The sequence below is a fragment of the Serinus canaria genome, chromosome Z (assembly GCF_022539315.1).
Source record: "Serinus canaria isolate serCan28SL12 chromosome Z, serCan2020, whole genome shotgun sequence".
In the NCBI taxonomy this organism is placed as follows: Eukaryota; Metazoa; Chordata; class Aves; order Passeriformes; family Fringillidae; genus Serinus; species Serinus canaria.
In genome coordinates this window covers 41,638,329-41,660,854 of record NC_066343.1, presented here as the reverse complement: position 1 = coordinate 41,660,854, position 22,526 = coordinate 41,638,329, and the positions used below count along the sequence as shown (strand labels likewise).

Below are 22,526 nucleotides of genomic sequence, written 5' to 3'. Positions count from 1 at the left end.
CTCTGGTAAGAATGATTTTAAAAAGATGACAGTTTTTGTTTTGGCTTGCCTTTTTTTTTTTTTTTTTTTTGTGTCATTTTTTAAGTTCAGCATTATATCAGTTGCTTTTTCTTATTCCACACTGAAAACCAGACACCTATTCCTCCGTAGCAGCCAGTACTGCTCTGCTCTGCCTGCTCTATACATCACTCCACAAAAAAGCCTTTATTATCATTGGCAGCTTCTTTCTTCATGAGGGAATTCTATGATTGTATTATGTTTTACTCCTGTTGTCCTTCTGAAAGATAAATATTTGGTTGATTTGAAGTAAAAGCTGAGCACAGAATAAAAACTGTAATACTGTGATTATTAATAAAATGACAGTGCACTCAGAATAAAACCTGACTTTTTAAAAAATATATTTTTTATTTGCAATATTATGAGAATGCACTTTTCATTCATACAGTAATTAGTTATGTCTACACTGTTTAGATCTCTGAACTGTCCTCACTACAACACTAATATCAGTGCCACAGACATATCACAAATGAGAAACAGAAAACCCATAATTACATTCCTGTATTACTTTTAACATGCATATGATTTTAGTGTAGGGCTAGCCACTAATAACAGTATGTTGCTTTAATGCCTAATGCTCCTTTTTACACACATGACACAACCGCAATAGAAATTTTTAAGTATTTATTTAGTGAATTCATCTGGGTTCACACTAGGGAAAGAGACTGTATGTTAGCTCTTGAACACATAGGCAAAGGATATAATACATACATCAGAAATATCCACATATGGAGTGAACATCTGATCATCTGGGCTGTGTCCAAGTGCCCTGTCTGCTCATGAAATCCAAAGTCTTTAATACAATGATCCACAGATCACTTCTTGGAGCAGTCTGAAACCACCTTGATCAATTTGCCTTAGCAAAGAATCCAGTTCAGATGTTCTCCACCATGACACACCTCCCCTTCAGCATAACTAAAGAGGAATAATCTATGTCAATACTATTGAACTAGAGACTCACATGGGGTTTTTTCAGTCACTCATGATCCCTTCCTTTTGCACTGGCCATCTTGTTCCAAAGCAGTATCATGCAAAAATGTGCTACTGATATCTTCAAAGCCAGACATATGTGATTAAGGAGCTGATCTTTCATTTCATCATCTTATACCACTGCATTTCTTCAGAAGACAATAAGCCTAGACATATCAAGTATTTTGCCTCTGCAGTTCCTACAGACATTCCTCTTGTGATGGCTAGTAGACTTCACAGAGCTTTCAGACTTGCTCTCAGGTGACAAAGTATGTTTTAGCATAAACATTACCCAAAACCTTTTCTGAAGCAGACTTCCCCATCTATCCCTAAAGCATTAAGAAGATATTCAAACATATTTCCTTGATACCATTTGGCTCACTGCAGATTTTTGCTGTGTTTTAAGTACACTACTGACTGCATTAAATAACCTCATAATCACATTTAAAGGCTTAGTGATATAGTGCCACCAATATACTAAAATATATGATAAATGCAGTCAGCATTTTCCATACCATATGCTTGTAAATGTTATTCTGCAGGGAACCAATTAAAACTATAGAAAATTTGGAACACAGACATATGGAACAAAACAAAGCAACTTATCTTGTCACCATGGTGCTTGCTCAGTACATCGATTAGGGAATGGTGATATTATAGGACAAACAAATGTCACTTTAATTAAAGTATGCTGAAAGGCAATATACAATAGCAATCTAAAACATTAGTTTTTGCTGTGCTGATGTTAGTTTTCTTTCTAATTAGATAAAGCAGGTAAAATACACTCCTGGAAAAAAAAAAAAAAAAAACCACAAATATTCCTATTTGAAGTAATGCAACATTAGTCCTAATTCCATTTAAAAACTTCCTCTTTTAATATTCAATGAAAAAGAGGTAGGAAACTGAAATGGAATGTTTGGGTTTCAGGAAAAACATTTCAAATGCTGCTGAAGATATATGATTTTTCAAGGAAAAAAGTTTAAGCAGGGACTTAAAAGTTTTTCTCTGAAAATTTTGAGCATCAGGAAAAACAGTGAATCTAATCCTTGCAACTGTCTATCACAACTGACAATGCAAAACCAGTGAAATAATTGGAAGAAATAACAATCACTTTAAGGCAAAAAGCTATCGGGAGGGTAGAATCATGATTACTTCATTTCCAAGGCAAGCTGGGAAAGATCAGAGGAAATATGCTCAAACTTGCATTTCCCATTCCTTCTTTCACTTCAGAGTTCAGCACTGCAGTACATGAATCCCACGAGGCACCACAGGGCTCATAAGAAAGATTACAAAAAAAATTAAGAGCCTTGAGGTCACATATTCTGGGTAAGACTCCTATCTTACTACTCTTGTATTGTGCCAAGGACACATTAAACTGACACACATATGATGATCCTGCAAAAAGTATTTATGATGAAGATTATTATTTTCACTCTGAAACACACCTCCATTTCACAGTACTTAGTCTGACATAGAATATATAGGTAACTGAGCCAAGTTTTTAATTTAATACACTAGAACAAGCAGTAGAGAGGGGAAAAAAAAAGGAATTAAGTTAACTCTGCAGTCATCAAGTGATGTTCCAGCACAGCCAAGATCTGTCAAGAGCCACTATACAATAAACACATCTTCCTCATACAGAATTATAGGCAGATTGTTACTAACTACAAAAAATCCCCCCCTGAATGGAAGGAAAACTGCAGTAAGGGTAAATAGGATACTGATTGCAAAAACTCTTATCCATCACAGTAGTTCAATTTCATCTCCTAAGAGATATGTTATAGAGAGATGAACCATAGAATCAGAGAGCATATAGAATTAGAAATTATCTTTATGGTAAGCATATCAACTCCTGCTTTAGAAGTATGGAAAATCTTAGAAAAAAACATTTAAACTGTAGTTACAAGGTAAACTAAAGCATTGTTTGTACTATAAGCTATAAAACTTTTTTTAAGGATACCACATTATTTCAGTTAATAAAAATTGATAAAGGACAGAATATAAGAGCTACAAACATAACTTGAAGGTTTTTTTAATTTAAGATTTGGCTCAGTTTCATTAATTTGCATTAAGGTTTTCACAATGTATTAATTAAAATGTATTAAGCAGAAGGAAACAGGAGATATAAATTGACAAATTCACATATGAGGAGACATTAATGACTGATTAAGACATCATTCTCACTGATTTTTGCTGAATCCTCTTACTTTACACCAAAATGGGTAATTCATCATCCGTGGCAAATCTGCTGCCCTAGCTAATTCAAAAGACAATAAATATTTTTAAAAATATATGGTGAGAACAAAGTAAATTACATTAATATCTCAACTTTCACCTTTCAATATCTCCTAGTTTTGCACAGAAGACACTATCATGTATTTTTAATCCATGAAAATCACTGATATCGGTGCTCTCCCCCACAGAGAGACTTGTGAGATTTTCTTCAACAGTCAAGGTCTTGGTTTTCAATCAAAGAGGACACTGTCAGGAAAAGAAACCTCCACGGATTTCTACACCTACACGTACTTAAGAACAAATGATCCAAAGGTAAGGAATGGTATGTAAGCTAGCAAAGAATGGTTTTCTTCTCAGGCTTGGCTTACTTCCAACAAACCACAGAGCTCAAACTTGCTTAAACTCTGATTCCAAATGTAAATAAATCCAATGTACAACATCCTCCCTAGGTCTTAAGTCTCTGGGAGTGGGGGTAAGAAACCTTCTACCAACTAAGAGACAAACAAAAACCCAAAACAAAAAAAACACCCCACCCCCCCCCCGCCCCTGCAAAAAATACCCAAAAAATGTCAAACCCAAAAAAAACCAAACCCAAAAAACCAAAAACATACCCCACAAACATGAACCAAAACAAAGCAATGAACCAAAAAACCTATGAACAAAACCAAAACCCCTATGTCCATAAAAGGGACATACACAAGCCAAAATACCTATGCACACGGCTGCTCACAGCATCCAGGTGCTGATTTTCCTACTGGTAAACTCTGAGGACACTGGTAGGGCACCTAAAATTATAACCTCACCTCAGCAACTAGCAACACAACTTACTCCAACTCACAGGCATGCATTCTGTGCCAATAAGACAATTCCTGTATTTCCAGTCATAAGAATGCTACAACATGTGAACTAAAATTTCTCTATATCCTGTGTTCTCTATCAATGTGTTCAAGATGTTAAAGGGATTCACTGCCCTTGGAGATGCTGACAAGCACCCAGATAAACACTTTTAAGAACACAAGCAGCGGTAGGTAACATTAGAAACTGGTGACGATTTCACGGCTTTGCAGTGTAAGGTCACGCTCTGCTCCCAGTCTGGTATTTTTTTAGCTTATTATTTCTACTTAGTTAATTGCACACATCTCAGAATATCAGAGGACGATTACACAGTATTTTGTGTAATGTAAGTATTTTTCACTGAAAGGACAAATGGAATAACCACATGTAGCTTCCTTTCCCTTATATGGGAAGCATATACTGGCCTTGTACTGCTGTTGAAAGGGTATCTGTTCACCATTAATGGAATTAGGAAAGTCTGTTAAAAATAAACAAAGCGTAATTCTTTCCTTTCTTTCACCAGCTAAGTAAAACAATGATTTTTCTTAGCATCAGCCAAAGAGGATTTGGTACAATAGCAACCTAATTACATTCAGTAATATTCGAACATTTAATCCCCAGCTGTAGACAGAGTTCATCTATATGAACACCAACATATATATTGCCACTTCTGAATAAAAAAACGCATGTAACAGCATAAAAAAACATACTGACTAAAAGACATTTGAGATACTCTACTACAAGATTACAAGTAATCTTAGTAAGCTGTTTAAATTTAGAGAAAACCACAGAGGGTTGGTGATTTGAATCATCTATTACACACAGCAATATATGAGAAGCAAATATTGAGAATGAGGTCTACTTATAAAAAGGGATTGCTATGTCTGTCTGAGGAGAACCACACTCACTGAAACCCCAAGAATTTTACAATCCAGTGATTTAGAGGCCAGCCTTACAAATACATTGTAATGATGTCCATTAATGTGGGGAACTAGGATGTTAACAATCATGGCAGCTAGTATCACAGTTAGCACCAAAATAAAAAGTTTAAATTTTATTTATTTTTTACTTCAAACCAGCCTGTCAATATCAACAGCAACATATATGCATGCTTTAATGACATGTATGACTAAAAGCATGACTTTAATTACCTGTTTTATTATGAAAGGTATGCTATGAAGCATTTGTGCTGTGTAATATGCTTAACATAACGCCAGCAAAAAAATCTGCTATTCTTACCCTGCTGACAATTAGTCTGTGAAGTCAATGTGGTACAAAGCAATATTTAACAATAAGACAAAACTACAAATTCTATTTAAAAATGTACAGTATACAAGGAAATTTCATAACATAGTTAAATGAAACCTACACCTAACTGCTCCTCATAAGGGAATTCTCTTTTCAGCATAAAATGCTGAATTTTAATGCTTCAGTCTGGAAACAATATTCAAAGAATGCAGAACAAAATATTTAAATTACAAGAATTTTTAATAAATATATAACACCTCAGAAAAAAAAACTGGTATCAGTTTTGGATATATTGGAATACTTAGCAAACAGTAGGACACAGAAGACAGATACCACCTCTGCATAAGTAATTCCTTCATCCATCTGATGATGGATGATACTAAGAGAGTACCCAAAAATTAAACCAGCAGAGTCTCCGTATAAACATTCTGAAACACAAGGAAAAGGGGAGAAAGGAAAAGGGGGAAAAGTATTAGGTGCTGCATGACAGACTACCCTGCCAAAAACAGAAACAATCTTGTGGCTCAGCATGGTCACAGAAACTTGAAACACAGCTTCACGCAGAACACGGCTTCAGGAACAACAGAAAAAACTTTTCTTCCCACAGATCATTCAGCAGGGGAAGGTATGAGAACCACAGGTGAGAGAAAGGGGAAGCATCTCTTTATGACTCTTTATTTGATTGCCTCGATTTACATTGTTCTCTGGCCTCCCAGTACCACTATCTAATTTATGCAGGTGTTTGTGTAAGAGTTAACAAGGAAAAAGACCCAGCTACCAAAGCTCAGTGAGTTTGAGCTATTTTAAACTTTATGTACATTGATTTATATTAATTCAATTCCCTAAGAAACATTTGCAATTATGTAAAGTTGGAACACTCTCTAACAATAGTAACCAAAATATACAGACAAAGATTGGAAGTGTAGTAAAAATAAGTTTCCATGATTCAGCTTAAGTTTGATAGTTTATTTAGAGTTTTGACAGAATCAGAAACTAAATACGACACTTCCGCATTCAATAAATTTTACCATTCTACTTTCACTTTTATCTTTTTTTCTGGTTTCAATTTATTAGTTGCTATGAAGTATTTGTTGGGGGGGCAGGGAGAAAGTGTACGGGGATATTTCTGCTGGACTTTTTTGTTTTGGTAGGAGGTTTCTTTGGTTGGTTGTTTTTCGTTTGGGTGGGAGGGGGGGAGGGTGTTTGTGTCTGTGTATATTCAGTGCATATTCAGTCCCCAGCTTAGACCGTGTCTTACTCACCTATCATGTCAAATAAGGTTCTATAATTTCCAGCCATCTATTCTTAACTTAAATGTGTCACACCATGTTCTTGTTCAAAACAGTAATCAGTGTTAACGAACAGAAGAGAATGGGGTTTTAAGTAGCCAAGCATTTCTGTTAAGAGGCAGAAAGTGCAAGCAAATTCCCTTTCCCTGTCTGTTATCTCTTTCTACAGACTTCTGCTTATTTTTATTACAGAAGTGGTTTCCAACTCTCAGTGCAGACAATATGCTCTTCTATGATTCCATCACATACCAAACTAGTTCACACCAAATATCACAAAAATTAGTTACTTTCTAAACATTCAGCAATGTGTAAAGGAGTCCTCAAAAGAAATGCTGTGGAGATTTACTCTTCCAAAGGGAAAAAAAAAAAAAGGACATTTGAGTAAGGAAGCATGCCACTTCTGAGCTTCTCTGGACTGCCACAGATGAACAGTCTATCATGAGGGCTAAATATTTTAATGTGAAGATAAACAGTCTTACAGCTATAACTGTCTCAATGTCATCCCATCACCTACTGCAGCTGCATATTCTGCCGAGACCTCTGAGGGATGGAACTTATCCTGTCCTTCCGCCAAAAAATGACAAGCCAGTTGATTTAAAGTGCTTTCTCAAGAATCTCTGATGCTCTGAATCTGTTAATTACATACTTATTAATATTCAGGCTTGAAAATATATGCAAGAGTATATCAAACTATGACCACAAAGAAACCAGATCTATTTTAGATTTTGTAGAAGAGCCTGAAAAAATTGTTTACTATACTGCTTTTTGTTTCAAAGGAAGAAATAAAAGCTCTTCATATTTGTCTAGGTTTTGGACTGGGCACAATGCCAGTGCCTCTATGAAAACACATCTACGTAGTGTCTACTGTGAGATGTGACCAGAAACAGAGCAAGCAAACACTAATTTAGGAATAAAAGGAAAAAAAACTTTATTAACACACACACACACACACAAAGAACAGAATGGAAATCTTTCAATCACATTTCTCCTCCCCCTCTCAACCCACATTACAACATACAATACAAGCTCAAATCTTCCTTCAGTCCCCATCTCCCAGGTTTTAATTCTCAGTCCATTATCCTTCTTCAAACAATCAATACATTCTATTAAAGAGGAAGCAGTCTTCTCCTTGTGCCATTTCTTGACTAACCCCTTTCCATATTCCATGCTCTCACCATGGAAATGGACCAGAAGATTGCTTTTGGGGTTTCTCTTTTTAAGGATACTTTGGTCAGTTCCACAAAACGACAGTCTCTCCATTGCTTGGGATAACAAAATCCCCCCCATTTCCCCCGGGGCAAGGGCTTCACGACAGAAATCCTCTCATTTCTGATTTCTGCCTACCACTACTCTTCACTGCCTTTCTTGGGTCTGAGCCATTGCTTTCCCCCCAAAACCGCAGTCTCTGTGTTACAATAGAAAGTTCGTCCGTCCACAGCCGAAAAAAAACCTGCTCCTCTGTTTATCTCTTCCCAAGTAAATTCTTCTCATTAACTCCACTACTCCCTACTCACACAAACCTCTCATTTCACTTGTCCATTTCTTCTTGTTCTTATCTCTGTCCTCCGGGAGGATCAACGTCTGGAAGGTTTCCATCGTGAAGGAAAAAAAGTTAAAATCATCTCTAGGTGCCGGACTCTCCCTTCTCACTCTTGGCCGACTTCCAGGAGCTGCCCGGCGCGTCTTATCTCTTTTCTCTCTTCTCTCTCTCTCTCTCTCTAGGAAGCGGGGTGAGGGGGGGGGGAATTTGCTCGGTGCTTTCACTACTTCCACCCCTCCATCCTTTCACTTCCCCCCCCCGGTCTCTCTTCTCTCTCTCCAAGATCCAAGGCCTCCGGCCTAGCTCACGGCGCCTCGTGGCCTTTTCCCCTCCCCCACCCGGCCTACAGCCGGAGGGGGAGAGAGGACTGACTTGATCTCTTTGCTGACCGACAGGCAAGAGAGTGTCACTTCTTGGGAGTTCTACCTTTATACCCTGTGTTCTCAGAGGCGGAACCATCTCCTCATTGGCCCAAACAGGTGCCAATATTCACACCTGAGCCCCCACTGGGCTAACCACTGTCTCCAAAAAAAAACCACTTCCTTTCAAACCAAGACAATATTTCACAGAATCATAAAATCCTTGAATATCTCAAGTTGGAAGGTATTCATTGGACCATCAAATCCAACTGACTGATTCTTGCAGGGCTACCCAACACTAAACTAAATTACTAAGAGCATCACCCAGACTCTCTTTGAATTCTGAGAGGCTTTGATGCCACGAACACTTCCATGAGAAGCCTGTTCTAGTGACTGAGCACCCTCTCTTTAAGCGAAGAACCTTTCTAATGTCCAGTCTAAACATCCCCTGGCACAGGTTCACTCCTTTTCCTTATGATCTATCACCACTCACAAGGAGAGATCAGCAGCTCCCCTGCCACCACCCCCATGTCTTGCCTCAGCCTTCTCTTCCCTCAAGCCACCCAAACCTAGTGATCTCAGATATTACTTTGAAGTATTGCCCTCGAGGCCCTCAAATTTCTCCTTCAAATCAAAGCAAAATTAGAGTATCAACAGTACTTTATTTCTTGAACAGTGTTTGTCAGAAAACCAAAAGCTATAGTATGCCATATGGGCATAAGGAAAGCCTAGCTTCCTCCTTCCTTAGAGGTACAAACTTACTGAAGAAGTCAGTCAGTTTCTAATACATATCAAAGATTCCAACTTGACCAGTCTTATTCACTAAGGTCTCTACTCCCATCACCTCAGGAATTTTCCTGTGTATCTCAACAGTGTCTAGAAACAGATTCCCCAGATTCCCTAGGGTTTGTGCTTCTCTCTGTGTGTCCAAGTGACAGAGAGTGTGAGTGCAAAGTGACTGTCACCGACATAGTTTATGAAAAATCCTTTACTTAGGAATTTTCCTCTGGTGAGAGCTGAGAGGCCTCAGGAACAAACTGTAAACAATTCTTATCGGCTGCTGTGGAATGCGATGGGAAGGTCTGTGATTGGCCCCGTCGGACTGCTTCCAGTTAGGGGCCTATCACAGAACACCTGTCCAGTGTCTCGGGCTGAGAAGACTTTTTGTTTACACATTCTTTTCTATTCTTAGGATATAGCTTAGTAGTGAAATCCTTTTCTCTATTCTGTTAGTATAGTTTTTATATCTTATATATCATATCATAATAAATCAAGCCTTCAAGTCAACTGTCTCGTCTCTTCCCTCATCCTGGGACCCCAGAAAACCATGTAACAAGTGACCTATATGAAAGTGGTAATTTAATGGTGTGGACTAAGGTAAAACTGCTAAGGCTGACCTGCCAGGTTGCCAGCTGCCCTCAGTGTTTGCAGCCCCTTTCTGTCTTCCTCAGTCTCGCCTTCTTTGGCTATGTTTATAGTCTCTTCCTAAAGAATTTATGTAGTCACTTTGGAAACATTAAAATCCAAACCCGTGCTTTAAAGTGAGCACCATATTCTCACAAAGCAATAGATCTGCAACTGAGATTTTCATGCAACTGAGAGATAAGCTTATACCTTACAATGCCTGGAATTCAATTATCCTCTGAGTTTTTAAATTGGACAGAATACATCAGATTACTACTCCAGCTGTAGCTTCTGATATTTTACTGTGGCTCAAACAATTATATGAAACATAGATGTATAACCACTCCTGATTTATGGAAGCAGAGAGCAGATTCTGCTCCAGCAGACTGCTGGTAATTCAGCATCACTAATTACTATCTGGTTGGAAGAAAAGTAGCTAAATTCTAAACACTGCTTAATAGGACAACTAACTAGGTCGCTTTTGCCACAACATCATCAAGTAGCACTGATTTGGAGTCTAAAAATTTGAAATATGCAAAGACTTAAATTCTAACTAGTTTAAGAGGTAGGTAATTAAGCACTCAAGTAAAAATGGAGGACACATGCAAACAAGCAGAGGTAGAACTATGTAGAATGTCATTTCACCTCCTGTTCAGCATCTTTGTTTATTTTTCAGTGCAGCAAAATGCAGAAGCAGGTAGGATGATCTGTTTTTTTAGCAGAAGACAGCATGTTGTAAGGTAGAACTTAAAGTGGCAGTTCAGAAACAATCACATCCCAAAAGGTTAATTTATCCTAAAATATAAGATGTATGACAAAATGCATCTGTAGCTCATCTGTAGCTCATCTGTAGCTGGCACAGAAGGAAAAGACAAACTACACTATCACCAGCACTGATGAAGAACCACAAAGTACTTACACTGCAGTGTTCTGAAATCCTTGAAATTTACTGAGAGTCTATACTAATTTCACACACACTGTACACTCCTCCACTCTTAACAGCAACATGGCAGTATCATAGCTCTGCCTGTTGAGTATTGTAGTGCTTGGAAAGGACAATGAGAAGCGAGAAAAAAATGGGGGAAAGGAAAAACAAAATAAAAATATAAGTAAGTGTCTCATTACTTCAGCCTCTTTGGAAACTACGAAGTTGAGGAAAAAAGGACACAAGAAGGTAAGCTCACCTGCTTATTGCTGTCGACATTACAAGAGAGCATTTTTGTATTTAGTGTTCTATTTTTGCATACCAACACCACTCTCTTCAGTTTTACCCAGTATATACCTTTATACCCAGTTTTACCCAGTATATACCTTGTTTACATTTCCAGTATGAATGTAAACAAGATTCCAGCATTTTTAGTCAAGCAGAGTTCAGTCTTCACACTTATCTAAATTAAAACAAAAATATTTCTTTAGTTCAGCTCATTTTCTCTATCAACTGTAACTTTTGTTTTACTTAGAATATATAAACCGATGATCTTTTCAGGCCATGAGATTACAACTGGTTTAATTATCACATGGGGAAAGGGGGTGGGGGAAGTTGATGGCTACTTTAATTGTTTTTTCCAATGAAGCTTCAAGACCTTGACATTGACACAGGCTCATACCATACCACAACTATTGTACAAACTTTGCAAAACAAATCAAGTAAAATACCTCTGACTCAGCCTCAGAAACTCCTCTTCCACTGCACAAAAGGTGACAGTAAAAACTGTGCAATGATCTTTAAGATGTTAACAAATACTGCATTCATTTTCACATGTGATTTAAACAGGATATAACCAAGTGTCTCTGGAAATCAAGGACCAGAATTCCAGTCTAGAAAACTCCCTTATCCCTGGAATGAAGGCTTTAGTGCACAGTTATACTACTTCAATCAGTGAAACCTTTTTATTCTTGTCCTAGGACTGTCAGTGCTGAAGTTCTAGTGTACATAAAATTTTCAAGGAAGGGAAGGCATCCTCACAGTAGCATGGAACTGCCTTTATGTAAGTTTATGCAGTTTGCCTTTTAGAATATGCAGAAAGCAAAAAATCATACAAAAACATCCCATATCTCTTCCTTTCATACAAAAAAATAAATTTTATGTTAAAAAGTAGCCAAGTCCCAGAATTTGAAAGCTGTTTGCAGCAACTGCACAATTTATCTATCATCAGCCTCTACAGTCCCATCCTGTCACAGAGACAAATGCACAAATTTCCTTGAGGGTGGTAGAGAAGTAGTACATCATCTCTTTACCACAGACAATGAATGCCCTAGTGACACCATTCAGTCCCCAAACCCCTCACAGACTGAGTAATTAATTTTGAATTTTAAAAACATCTGTAATTCAGGTAAACTTGAATTACAGTATTTTTGCTAGACAAAAAATTCCCACACATCCTAGGTCAACTAAATCAAGAGAAAGAACAGTCAAGTCCATCTTTGCAGAAATAGAAAATTTTGTTTGTTTTCTGAGCTACAATTATTTAAATTGCATGGGTTATTGCCATTTTTATGTTAGCTAAATTTTTTTTAAAATTCAAAAAGAAAATCAAAGAAGCACAGAACCAAATCCAAACCCAGAAAAGGACTGGAAGTGAAATGGGGAGGTAAATAGTATCTGGTCTTTTAACATTATATGGCTTAATTAAACACATAAAACAGACATGCAGGAACCCTGCAGACTAACCTTTCCAAGATTTCATATAGTCCTAAACACCCTCTTAGCAGACACAATACCCAATATATCACAAAAAGCCATTTGTTCTTCTAAGTAATGAGACTGCTAAGGATGAAGTCTGGAACAGATGAGACAGTTTTCTGCAAGAAAACTAAGTAAACATACATGAAACTTAAGTGGACTGCATCCAGGCACAATCAAACATAGTAGCTTACTTTTCCAGCAGGTTAAACCACCACGGTACTCCCTATGACTCAGCTGTAACACAGGCAGCCCTGCAAATGACTTTGACTGAATGCTGAAACATTTTCTAAGTCAAAGAAAGGCTGCTTAGTCAACTGGTTATTTGCCAACTGTCTATATTTAGGACTGTCCCTGCAAGTGTTCAAAAGTTTACCATTTATCACTGCTTCAGAAAAAGACAAATATATTCAAAGCAGAATTCCAGAGGAATTCTGTTTTTCATCAAACGGAAGTTTTCCTCTTTCTACCCATCCCACTGATTCCAGATTAGAATACAAGGTTCACCAAGCAGAACATGGCTGTCTCTGTAGCCCTCCAGATTTTAAGTCTCCACATATATCCAGGATTTATAAGAGCATGACAGTACTAAAAAAATTCAGAGTTCTCTTCTTCCCTAGGATTAGGATTTTGTAATCAGTACTGTACAAGGGCAAAGAAGTATTTATTGAGAATGATAATTTTTATGCTATGTAGCACAATGAGATTAACCATTAGGGAAAAGGTTGCTGCAGCACGATGGTGTCTCACAGGCAAGGGCTGGTTTAGCAGCTAACTTGGTTAGTTAGCATCAGGGGCTGCACACGGCGCCACTTCCACACACAAGACTAAATCAAAAACCAAAACTGTGCCAATTACAAACAGACGTGAACACAATTATTGCTATCAAAATACAGTAAGATCAAAATTTTCTAAGTAGTACAAAACAGGTACATCATAAAGTAGAACAAAAGAGGTACACTTCAAAATCAAACTGTGGTCTAGACAGTATTTGTCATAAGGAGGCTTAAGTTTAATAAATTACAGCTAGAAGGAAATGTACAGAAGCAGGTTATGACTGTGCAAGATGGAACTGGGCCAGTGCATTAGGTCTATTAGGCTGATTACACATCATTCAGTTACTGTCAAATGATTCATTAAGCAAGGAAGGAGAACTATCTGACGTCCTCCAGATGTCATCATTTTCTGAAATCTTCCCAGTCTTTTCACTGTCAATCCTCTGTCCTTACTGTGCCACCATCTATTTGGATCTTGTTAGAACAAGTGATATCATACCTTTTGTTAAGGACCTGTCCAACTGTTTTTGGAAACAGACTCCCTTCTTTGAAGTCATTATGTTACAAAGCCATTTAAATCCTAAGACTGATCTCCCTCAGGACTCCACGCTGGCAAACAGGACTTACATGCTGCTCCAGTCCTGCCCTTTCCAAACTAAAATCCCACACCTATTCACACCTTCCCAGCACGAACACAATTATACAGTCCACCCAAGCATGGTTAAACTGAAGTTTTACTCCCTCTCCTTTTACTACACCTCTCTCTCAGAGGACCATAAATCACAGATATAGAAGGAACTCATCAAAGTATCCTACCTATAACTCCAGCCTGCAATCCTGGCATCATGCTCAGTTTAGGCACTACTTACCTACTGCAAAGTCCTGCAGGCCTGTCTAGCTCGTTAATCTTTCCTGCCTATCCTCAGAGCTAGCACTCAGGCTATCATGACCTGATGGTTTAATCACATAAACATTATTTGGTTTCAGCAGAAGTAACCTACCAGCTTCCACAGCCATGCTATGGAAAGCCTTCCCCTCCTAGCCAGTGATTCCAACTCTCCCTATACAGACCTCCCTCTTCCCACCCTCCTTGCTCCATCATGTTCAAGATACTGCCTCAACAACATCTTGAAACCTTTTCAAATCCTCCTCTGCTTCATCTATAGTTTCCTATTCAATAATGAAACAGTAAGCTTTATCTTCTGACAGTCTATAGCAGAGGAACAGAAAGAGTAGTCAGATTTCATTTTGCTGTGATGCTGTCCTTATGCTTGAAGACATGTTTCCAAACCACAGCAACTTTCTGGTTTTTTCTGACTCCTACACAAAACTGCCATTTGCTAAAATGCTAACTAATAGGTGAGGAAACATAAAGCCAACTATTACCACCATACTACTACTTTGGATTTATCCGCCCGATCTAGTATGTCCAACAGACCCCTAAGACAGGAACTGAACCGATTTTTTAATTATTTACATTTAATCTAGCACAGCAGATTAAATGTAAATAATTAAACAATAAATAGGCACATATTAATAGCTGTGTGATACCCTAGTAAAAACCCTACTACACTGCAATGAAATGCCTTTGGAATTTATTTGTGTGTCAGCTACATATGCAATGATTCAACACAACAAAAGCTAACCAGGACAGAATTTGACCTAATCATTGCCAATATGGTGTGCTTCACTTAACACTGCCAGAGATGGAAGAAAAAATGTTATGTAGGTAATTGTTTAAGAATGCTATTTCTATCATCCCAAACCATGAAAATCATGGTTTGGGATGACAGAAATAGCATTCTTAAACAATTGGGGGAAAAGCATTTTTAATTCCCAATTTCTGCCACATGTTTGTAGTCTGTCTTACTTTAGTAGAAACCGTAAAAGGCTATTAAATTACCCAATATATTTTCCTTACAATTACATGTTGCTTTTTAAAGAAGTTTTACGTATGTTCATCCAATTCAGGTTTTATTTTCTTCCTCCAGGAAACTGTCCTCCTCGCTAATAGACCTAATTTTCTGGAAATATTCTCTTTATTTAACTTCTGATGACTGTTTAGCAATTATATATTTATTCCCATATACCTGAATGAACGATTCCTTCCTTTCTTTGCATTGCTTCTAGCAACCTCATAGATCCAGACTGATTTCATGTCTCAGTGCAGCAGTAATTTAATCAAGTTTTATGTTTAGTTCTTTTTTTTTCCTTTGGACACGATTCTTTAAATAATTTTATTATGATTCCCTGAATTCTTTTCCAGTTAAGAAATATTTCTGATTATGTGGTGCCTATAAAAAAAGGGAGTATTCCACTTGAAACTGTAGCATGATAACAAAAACCAGCCCTTCAGTATTACTGTAACTGCTCATAACTTTGCTTTGTTTAAAAATTTACATCAGAATTGTATTTGTGCAATGTTTACTCTTTTTTCCTTATTACTAAACACTGACTCCCAAGCTGCTGCTGCATGATTTCTTCTGACAAATTTAAGTAATAAAATGTTTATCAGGCATAATACTCTGATTCTGCAACCATTTCAGGTGTATGCACAACTTCTATATCTGAGTTTTCCAACTGAAGTCAATAACATTACTCATCCTCTTTAATTCTTACATAGCATAAGTGCCCTGCTAAGTGGAGTCAAGTCCCTTGTGTGCTGCTGGATGAATGCAAAGAAGACACATGAGAGGGTAAGACTTGATTCCCTGTCGAAATGTTTAAAAGCTTTTTTACTCCTCAGCTTGAAGATGTTCAGCAGTTTCTGGGAAAATAATTTCTGCTTCACTTCTGTAGTGTCTCTCACTTCCTATAAAGCCAAAATTATTCCAACTAAAGCAAATACTATTTTCAAAGTAACCACTGCCTATCATTGATAAAAAAACTCCAGATAGGAAAATAAGAGGCACTATGAATAAGCATGTAAGTGACTCAGCTTGTTTTTAAACTGCGGTCACATAAATCTACTCAAGTCATGCCATCATCACTAACTGTTCTTTGAACTTCCGTGCCTCAGAAACAAGCACAACATTCATTTTTCATATCTATCAAAGCAGTGCCTTAAAAGCCTTTTTAAAGGCATTCTCAAGGGCATCTCCCTGGTCAAGGGTCTGGCCCTCGGTTATATTTTCCTCAGACTGGAAAATGTCCAGTCACACAGTCCAGTATTTATTTGGGCACACCTTTCTGAGATCATAATACTCCATTTGTCCAATGTGTACCCTGCCAGGTCTAACACTGGTCTAGCATTCTGGTCTCCTTGTATCAGCAAGGGATTAAAAGAACTTCAACTTTCAGAGGGTTTGGGGCTTTTTCCCCCAAATACTGTTAACTGCTGAAGATGACATAGCATTTAGAAAGATTATTTCCCCAACTAATTTGCTATTCTCTGCAGGAGGAGGACCATCTTTCAATTACTAGTTTGAAGCACTTTGCTGCAGTATGTGGTTATCTCAATATCATCAGTACATTAAGCCTTTCTGGGGTTCATCCTGTTCTTGACTTCCCTGAAGCCAGCATAAAAAGCATTAAGTTCTCCATTAGGCACAGACCTAAAGCCAGGGAAAAAGCACTCTCTGGCAGTCCTTGTTTCAGCATCTCAGAGGCAATCCTGTAAATTTGTTTTAAAAATTCTTACAGCTTCTTTCTTGACATATTCCCTTGATTTAGCTTCTCACAGTCATTCCACTTCACTGTAACAGTCTGAAGCATATAAGATTACTTGAAAAATACCTAATTTAAGTACCTTCCTCAGTGTACAGTATTCCCTGTCAGAGAATTACTGAGGAAGTACTTTCTGAATGTTTAGTTCTCTATTTAATTGACTTTAACATCTTGATAACTGCTCTGATAATCAGTCTGAAGCTACACCATCGAAACCTTAAGCTTTTGATTTGTTTTCTTTAATAAATTATACAAATTTTATACTAACTGATCAGTAACTCTTCTCCAGCTGGATGGTTTGCCTGCACCTGAAAGAGTCTAATCCCAAGAGATTAATAACATAATACAGTGGGGAAAAGACAGTGTTAGTAAAGAATGACATTTTTTGTACAAAATTGTTTAAAGTTAAGTGAAGTTCTTAAATAACTCAATAAGCGTGCAGAGAAGAACAAGCAAGTACAGTATTTGGATCTTCCAAAATATTACTGAAAAATTTCCTACAGGCCAATAAAGAAACAAAATCACCCAAGAAAAAAAGGGGTGTCATCCTTTCATGACATACTACAGGATTAAAAGTTCAGGGAAAAAAGGACAGGAACACATGGTCAGTTTTTCAGTGAAGAATAATCATGAAGGATTCTCCAAAAGAGTATGTGCTTAGATTTGTGCTGTCTCTCAATTCCATAAATAATAAATAATATCACTTCTAGTAGGAAAGGCAGGCAAATAATGAGTGGGAAAAGCTGCAGACAGTACCAGATTATGTAGGAGAGTCAAATCTGTAACTGGCTACAAGAACTGAAGAAAGGACTCATGACACTGAGGGACTAGGGAATAAAACAGTAAATGGAATTGAGGGCCAGGAAGTGCAGACTACGGAAAATGTGAGAAAACAACCGATCTTCAGTTTTAACTGTACTGTGGCACTGTACACTGTCAGATGAGCTTTAAAAAAAGTATTACTAAGCAGCAAAAACATCACGAATTCACATTACATGATACTCTGAAAGCATCAGAAAAATACCTTCTGACAGCAAAACAGAATAACTAGGATAGCAAGAACCCTTAAGGAAATGGGGAAAAAAACCAAAAAAAACAGAGGAGACAACTGTACAACTGTTAGTCTTTTATGGTGTTATGACAAACCTGACAGGCGGTTCTGGGCTCTCAGCTTTCAAATGGTTAAATAAAGTCTTCAGAGAAAGGGCACAAGGATTAGCAGAGTGATAGACTTATGCTCATGTATGAAGAGGCAATAGAAAACTTTAGCTTAAAAATGTCTGAAAGAAGACAAGGAGGATATGGTACTACTTAATTATTAAGGCCAGAGAGAAAGTGAAATAAAATATTCACTCAGGTAGAAGCATCATAAACCACACATCAAAACTGTCAGGCAATTTAAAGCAAACAAAGAGGGATATTGTCACTGTCAAACAAAGCACAGGATAAAACTGTAAAACTCACTGTCTCAGGGATTTTGTTGAAGCCAAAGCATAAAAAAAAAAAACCAAGCACATGACATAGCCAAATGTATGGAAGATGGTTCTAGCTGTGGCTAACATGTTAGTTCATCTATACATTTTGATCTAAGCTTTCAGCACCTGATCAGCCTGTGTAGTCTACTGTTTATAATCTCCTACTAGACAAGGTAGAATGGTTTAGAAGGATCTTTGATCTCATCTAGTCTAACCTACTGTCGCTTTATTACCAGACTTACAAAAAAATGGAGAAAAGCCTGCAGAACGGAACCATAAATGTGAAAAAATGTCAGTATGGCATTTCTTATATCCTGTCATGTATTGCCTTCAGAACTTTTTGCCTCCTTGGTTTTACATAGATTATACATAACAACTTCAAAGATTGGTACTGAAAATTACTGAGGGTGTTTTACGAGCTATGAAAGCAAAATCCATTGTTTTTTAAGAAGGAATAGTCTAGCTGAGACTTTATTATTAATAGGTAATACACAGAGAATTTTCCTCTCCAACAATCGATGGAGGTACACAATACAAAGACTTAGAAAACAAAAAACAAGCATGCCCTTTGTGCAACACAGTCTGAGGCTATAATTTCCTCTGTGCAGATAAATAGATTGATTAATGCTGTGGCTGGATCCAGACCCAAATGAATGACAAAGCACTTCCTGTAATAGGTTCTCCTGCATGGTCTAGAGCAACTTTTCTTCTGGAGAAAATTTTCCTTTACTCATGGTGAGAAGCAATCGCGTATGCAGTGCACTGTAACCTGTTTAAGCTAACAAGAATACCTGTGGTGTGAAATGCCAGCACTGTGACACTGGCACCACCAGGCCTCTCAGATACAACTGTAGTCCTTTTAGCATCTTCCACAGATATGGCTGCAGTAGCACAACACGCAGCAACTCCTTCCTCCTTAGTCATTCACCCCTTCCCCTGCACAGTTTTACCTTACACCAGTGTTAAAACAAAGACTGCTCATTGCTTGGCTTCAACTCAGCCTTTAGCTACCAGCTGAGAACAATTCCCCACAAAAGACATAACCAAGCTGAAAGGAAAACACATCATCAGCCTCTCATGCTGCAGAATGCAAATCTTGAATTTCTCTGGGCTACCCTTTTCAGAGAGTCACTGTAGTACAGAGTAAAATGGCAAATTGAAGACAACCCATAAGATTTATGGATCTGTTCTGAACTGAACACACCAGCACTCTGAAGCTCCATCCCCAGCCATTACCAGCTGACATGGCCACACATGGATTCAGAAGACACTCTCCTGCCACAAAGCCACTCCTGTAGAGGAGGCCTCCTCCAAAACATGTCTTTTCTTCCCACGATTCAGAAGGCACAAAGAGAATTCTGCATTTCTTTTGAAAACACACATTACAGGAATATAAAGGTGCTGCTGTGGTGTGTTCAGTTGCTTTGATCTAAATGAAAGAAATAATTTTATCTATTCTCCATGGGCCTCTTTCAATCCTGGTTTTCTAGACAACTTCTTTCTGATCATCAGAAGCTACTCAGAAAGATTAGAGTCATATTTGATTTTAGAGGTAAACAAATTGTTTTTACTGCTTGCTACTTACTAACGGGAAGCATTATCGCTGCACAATTAGTGTCTACCAAATAAGACTACCTATGATGTTCTTGAGCAGAAAGTTAGTCAAAACCACCATCTCCATCTCAAATTTTGTAATACATGAAATTCTAATGGGAAAAATATATCAAGAATTTATAACTGTATTGTGCAGTATCTTTTAAGAGGTCTACCGAAACTACAACTGCCTATATGAAAACATAAGAAAAAATTTTAAAAACTCCTAAAAATACATTCTAAAACAACTTCTGTTGGCATGTGACCAGAATTACACACTTCGTGTTTATTTACCCTTACTATTTGCCAACACAGTTATATATTAAGGAAGCCACCAAGGGATTCATTTTCTCATCTCTTTCTCCACTCCTCTAAAAAATCAGTTGACTCTCTGGTTTCCAACAACGCATGCCAAAAACGGATGGTATAAGGAATCATCTTTTACAAATCATTTTAGATACAGAACTATGTCTGTCAAAGAAAGAGCATCTTGGGCTTACGACTGCTCCCCCTCCAGAGATTCTTTACAGATCTATGAAACTGAGAAGGACCTACAAGTACCACATATCCAAACAAACGGGATAGAACAAGCAGCCGTGGGGTAAACCCAGTGCTACTCCTACAACTGAACACGTTTCTTAGAGCTGGATAGCTAGTGGCCATGCAGGCTACAGATAAAAGGTAAGAAGTCAGTAAAACTGAGTTTTGCAGAGAAAATCAAAATAGAAAACGAGTTGGCCTAAGTCTTAAAAACATCCTGCTTTTTGCAGTCCACATAAGGGGGTAGAGCCCAACTGTCTGGGGTAGATTAACAGTCCCAGTAAACAAAATAAATACTCGGCAGTTTCAACACAGCCCTACCAACAAGCCGTTTGAGAACGGCATCAGTTTACCTCCGAGATTCCTACCACGGCATTAACGACCGACGACAACTGAGACACAATTATGATGCTGAACCTTGGTAATCTTTCCATATTGTGCAGTTATTTAATATCTTGCTCACCCAAACTTATCCCCTACTGCTAGTGCCGTTTAGACCATAGAAATAATACTTCTTCAGCGACTTCGCGTATTATTCCCCTCCCTTCAACTATGCAACTTGATGCATCTCAAAGTCCCAAGAAATGTGCAAATAATCCTCAAACGGCACGCTGACACCTCCCTCGATGCCTGTCAGATACGGGTTCGTGGGCTCGTAAAGCACAGCATTATTCAGCAGGAATTAGAGGGCAGCAAGGTGCGAGAAGAAAACGCACCCCCAAAACACGCCGCAGCTCCAGCGGCTGCGAAGGTCACCAGCCCCATCCTCTGCCCGCCGCCCGCCCGGGAGGACCATAACACTGCCCCGAGAAGTTTCGAAGAGCGCCCGCGGGCGCCGCACCCGGGGCTGCGGGGGCGAGGCCGATGGCTGCAGTCCCCGGCAAGTCAGGCGAAGTCCCGCGCCCGCCGGTCCCCGCCGTGACTCACCAGCCGGGACTGGGCGCGCTGCAGGAACTCCTCCATGGCTCCGGCCGGGCGCAGGGCAGGGCAGGGCAGGGCAGGAGCGCGGCCGGGCTGCCCGCTCGGCGCTGCCCCGCTCGGCACCCCGGCTGCCCCGCGCCCCGCTGCGCTGCGGAGCGCCCGCTCCGCCCCGCCCCGCCCTGGCCGCCGCGGGCGCTGACGTCAGCCCGTGCCGCAAGGGCCGGCGCGGAGCTCCGCGGAGCGGACACGGCGCGCCGGGACCCGGCCGTGCTCCCTGCGTCCGGCCCCGGGAAGGGACGGCTTGCTCTCTGACAAGAATTCCTGACCCAAGGACAGGGCGCGCCGAGACCCGCCCGACGCAGGGGCTCCAAGCAACAGGCATCAGCCGGTGGCTGCTGCGGCTTGCTTGGGCGGCGGTGTCTCAGTTCCCACTTCACGGTTAGTAAGACTCATCAGTGGAAGGCTCGAGGGTATTGGGGTCAGAGGCAGTGACCGTTCCGGTGTCCCCTTCCCATGGTGTCAAAGGTCTGGAGGGAACCAAGCAGTGGGTTCAAATTGCAAGAGAGCAGGTTAGATTAGATGTTAGGGAAAAACCTCTGCTGAGGGTTGTGAGGCACCGCCCAGGGAAGTTGGGGATGCCCGATCACTGGAGGAGCTCAAGAGCAGTTTGGATGGAGCTCTGCAGAGCCTGGTTTAGTGGAAGGTGTCCCTGTCCACTGCAGGGGAGTTGGAACTAGATGTCCTTTAAGGTCCCTTCCAACTCAAGCCATTCTGTGATTCTGTGTGTTTCGCAGTCAAGCCTCAGTGAACTCTGCCCTGTGCCTCAAACCTAGGATTTTTTCTAAATATTGTGCCCACAGTCACATTTTATATACATATTCAATTGAAGAGTTCACAAAGTAGCCTTCTAGGCTAGAAACCACTTCGTAGAGAAATA

The 22,526-nt window shown here is 39.2% G+C and overlaps 1 protein-coding gene across 1 annotated transcript in view; it reads right to left on the bottom strand.

Moving 5' to 3' along the window:
* Nucleotides 1-21,721, bottom strand: part of PRUNE2 (prune homolog 2 with BCH domain) — a 133,590-nt gene extending 111,869 nt beyond the window's left edge. The window contains 1 exon segment of the mRNA XM_050987200.1: nucleotides 21,596-21,721. Coding sequence (XP_050843157.1) covers nucleotides 21,596-21,631 — 36 coding nt within the window. The 5' untranslated portion in view covers nucleotides 21,632-21,721.
* Between the last annotated feature and the right edge of the window lie 805 nt (nucleotides 21,722-22,526).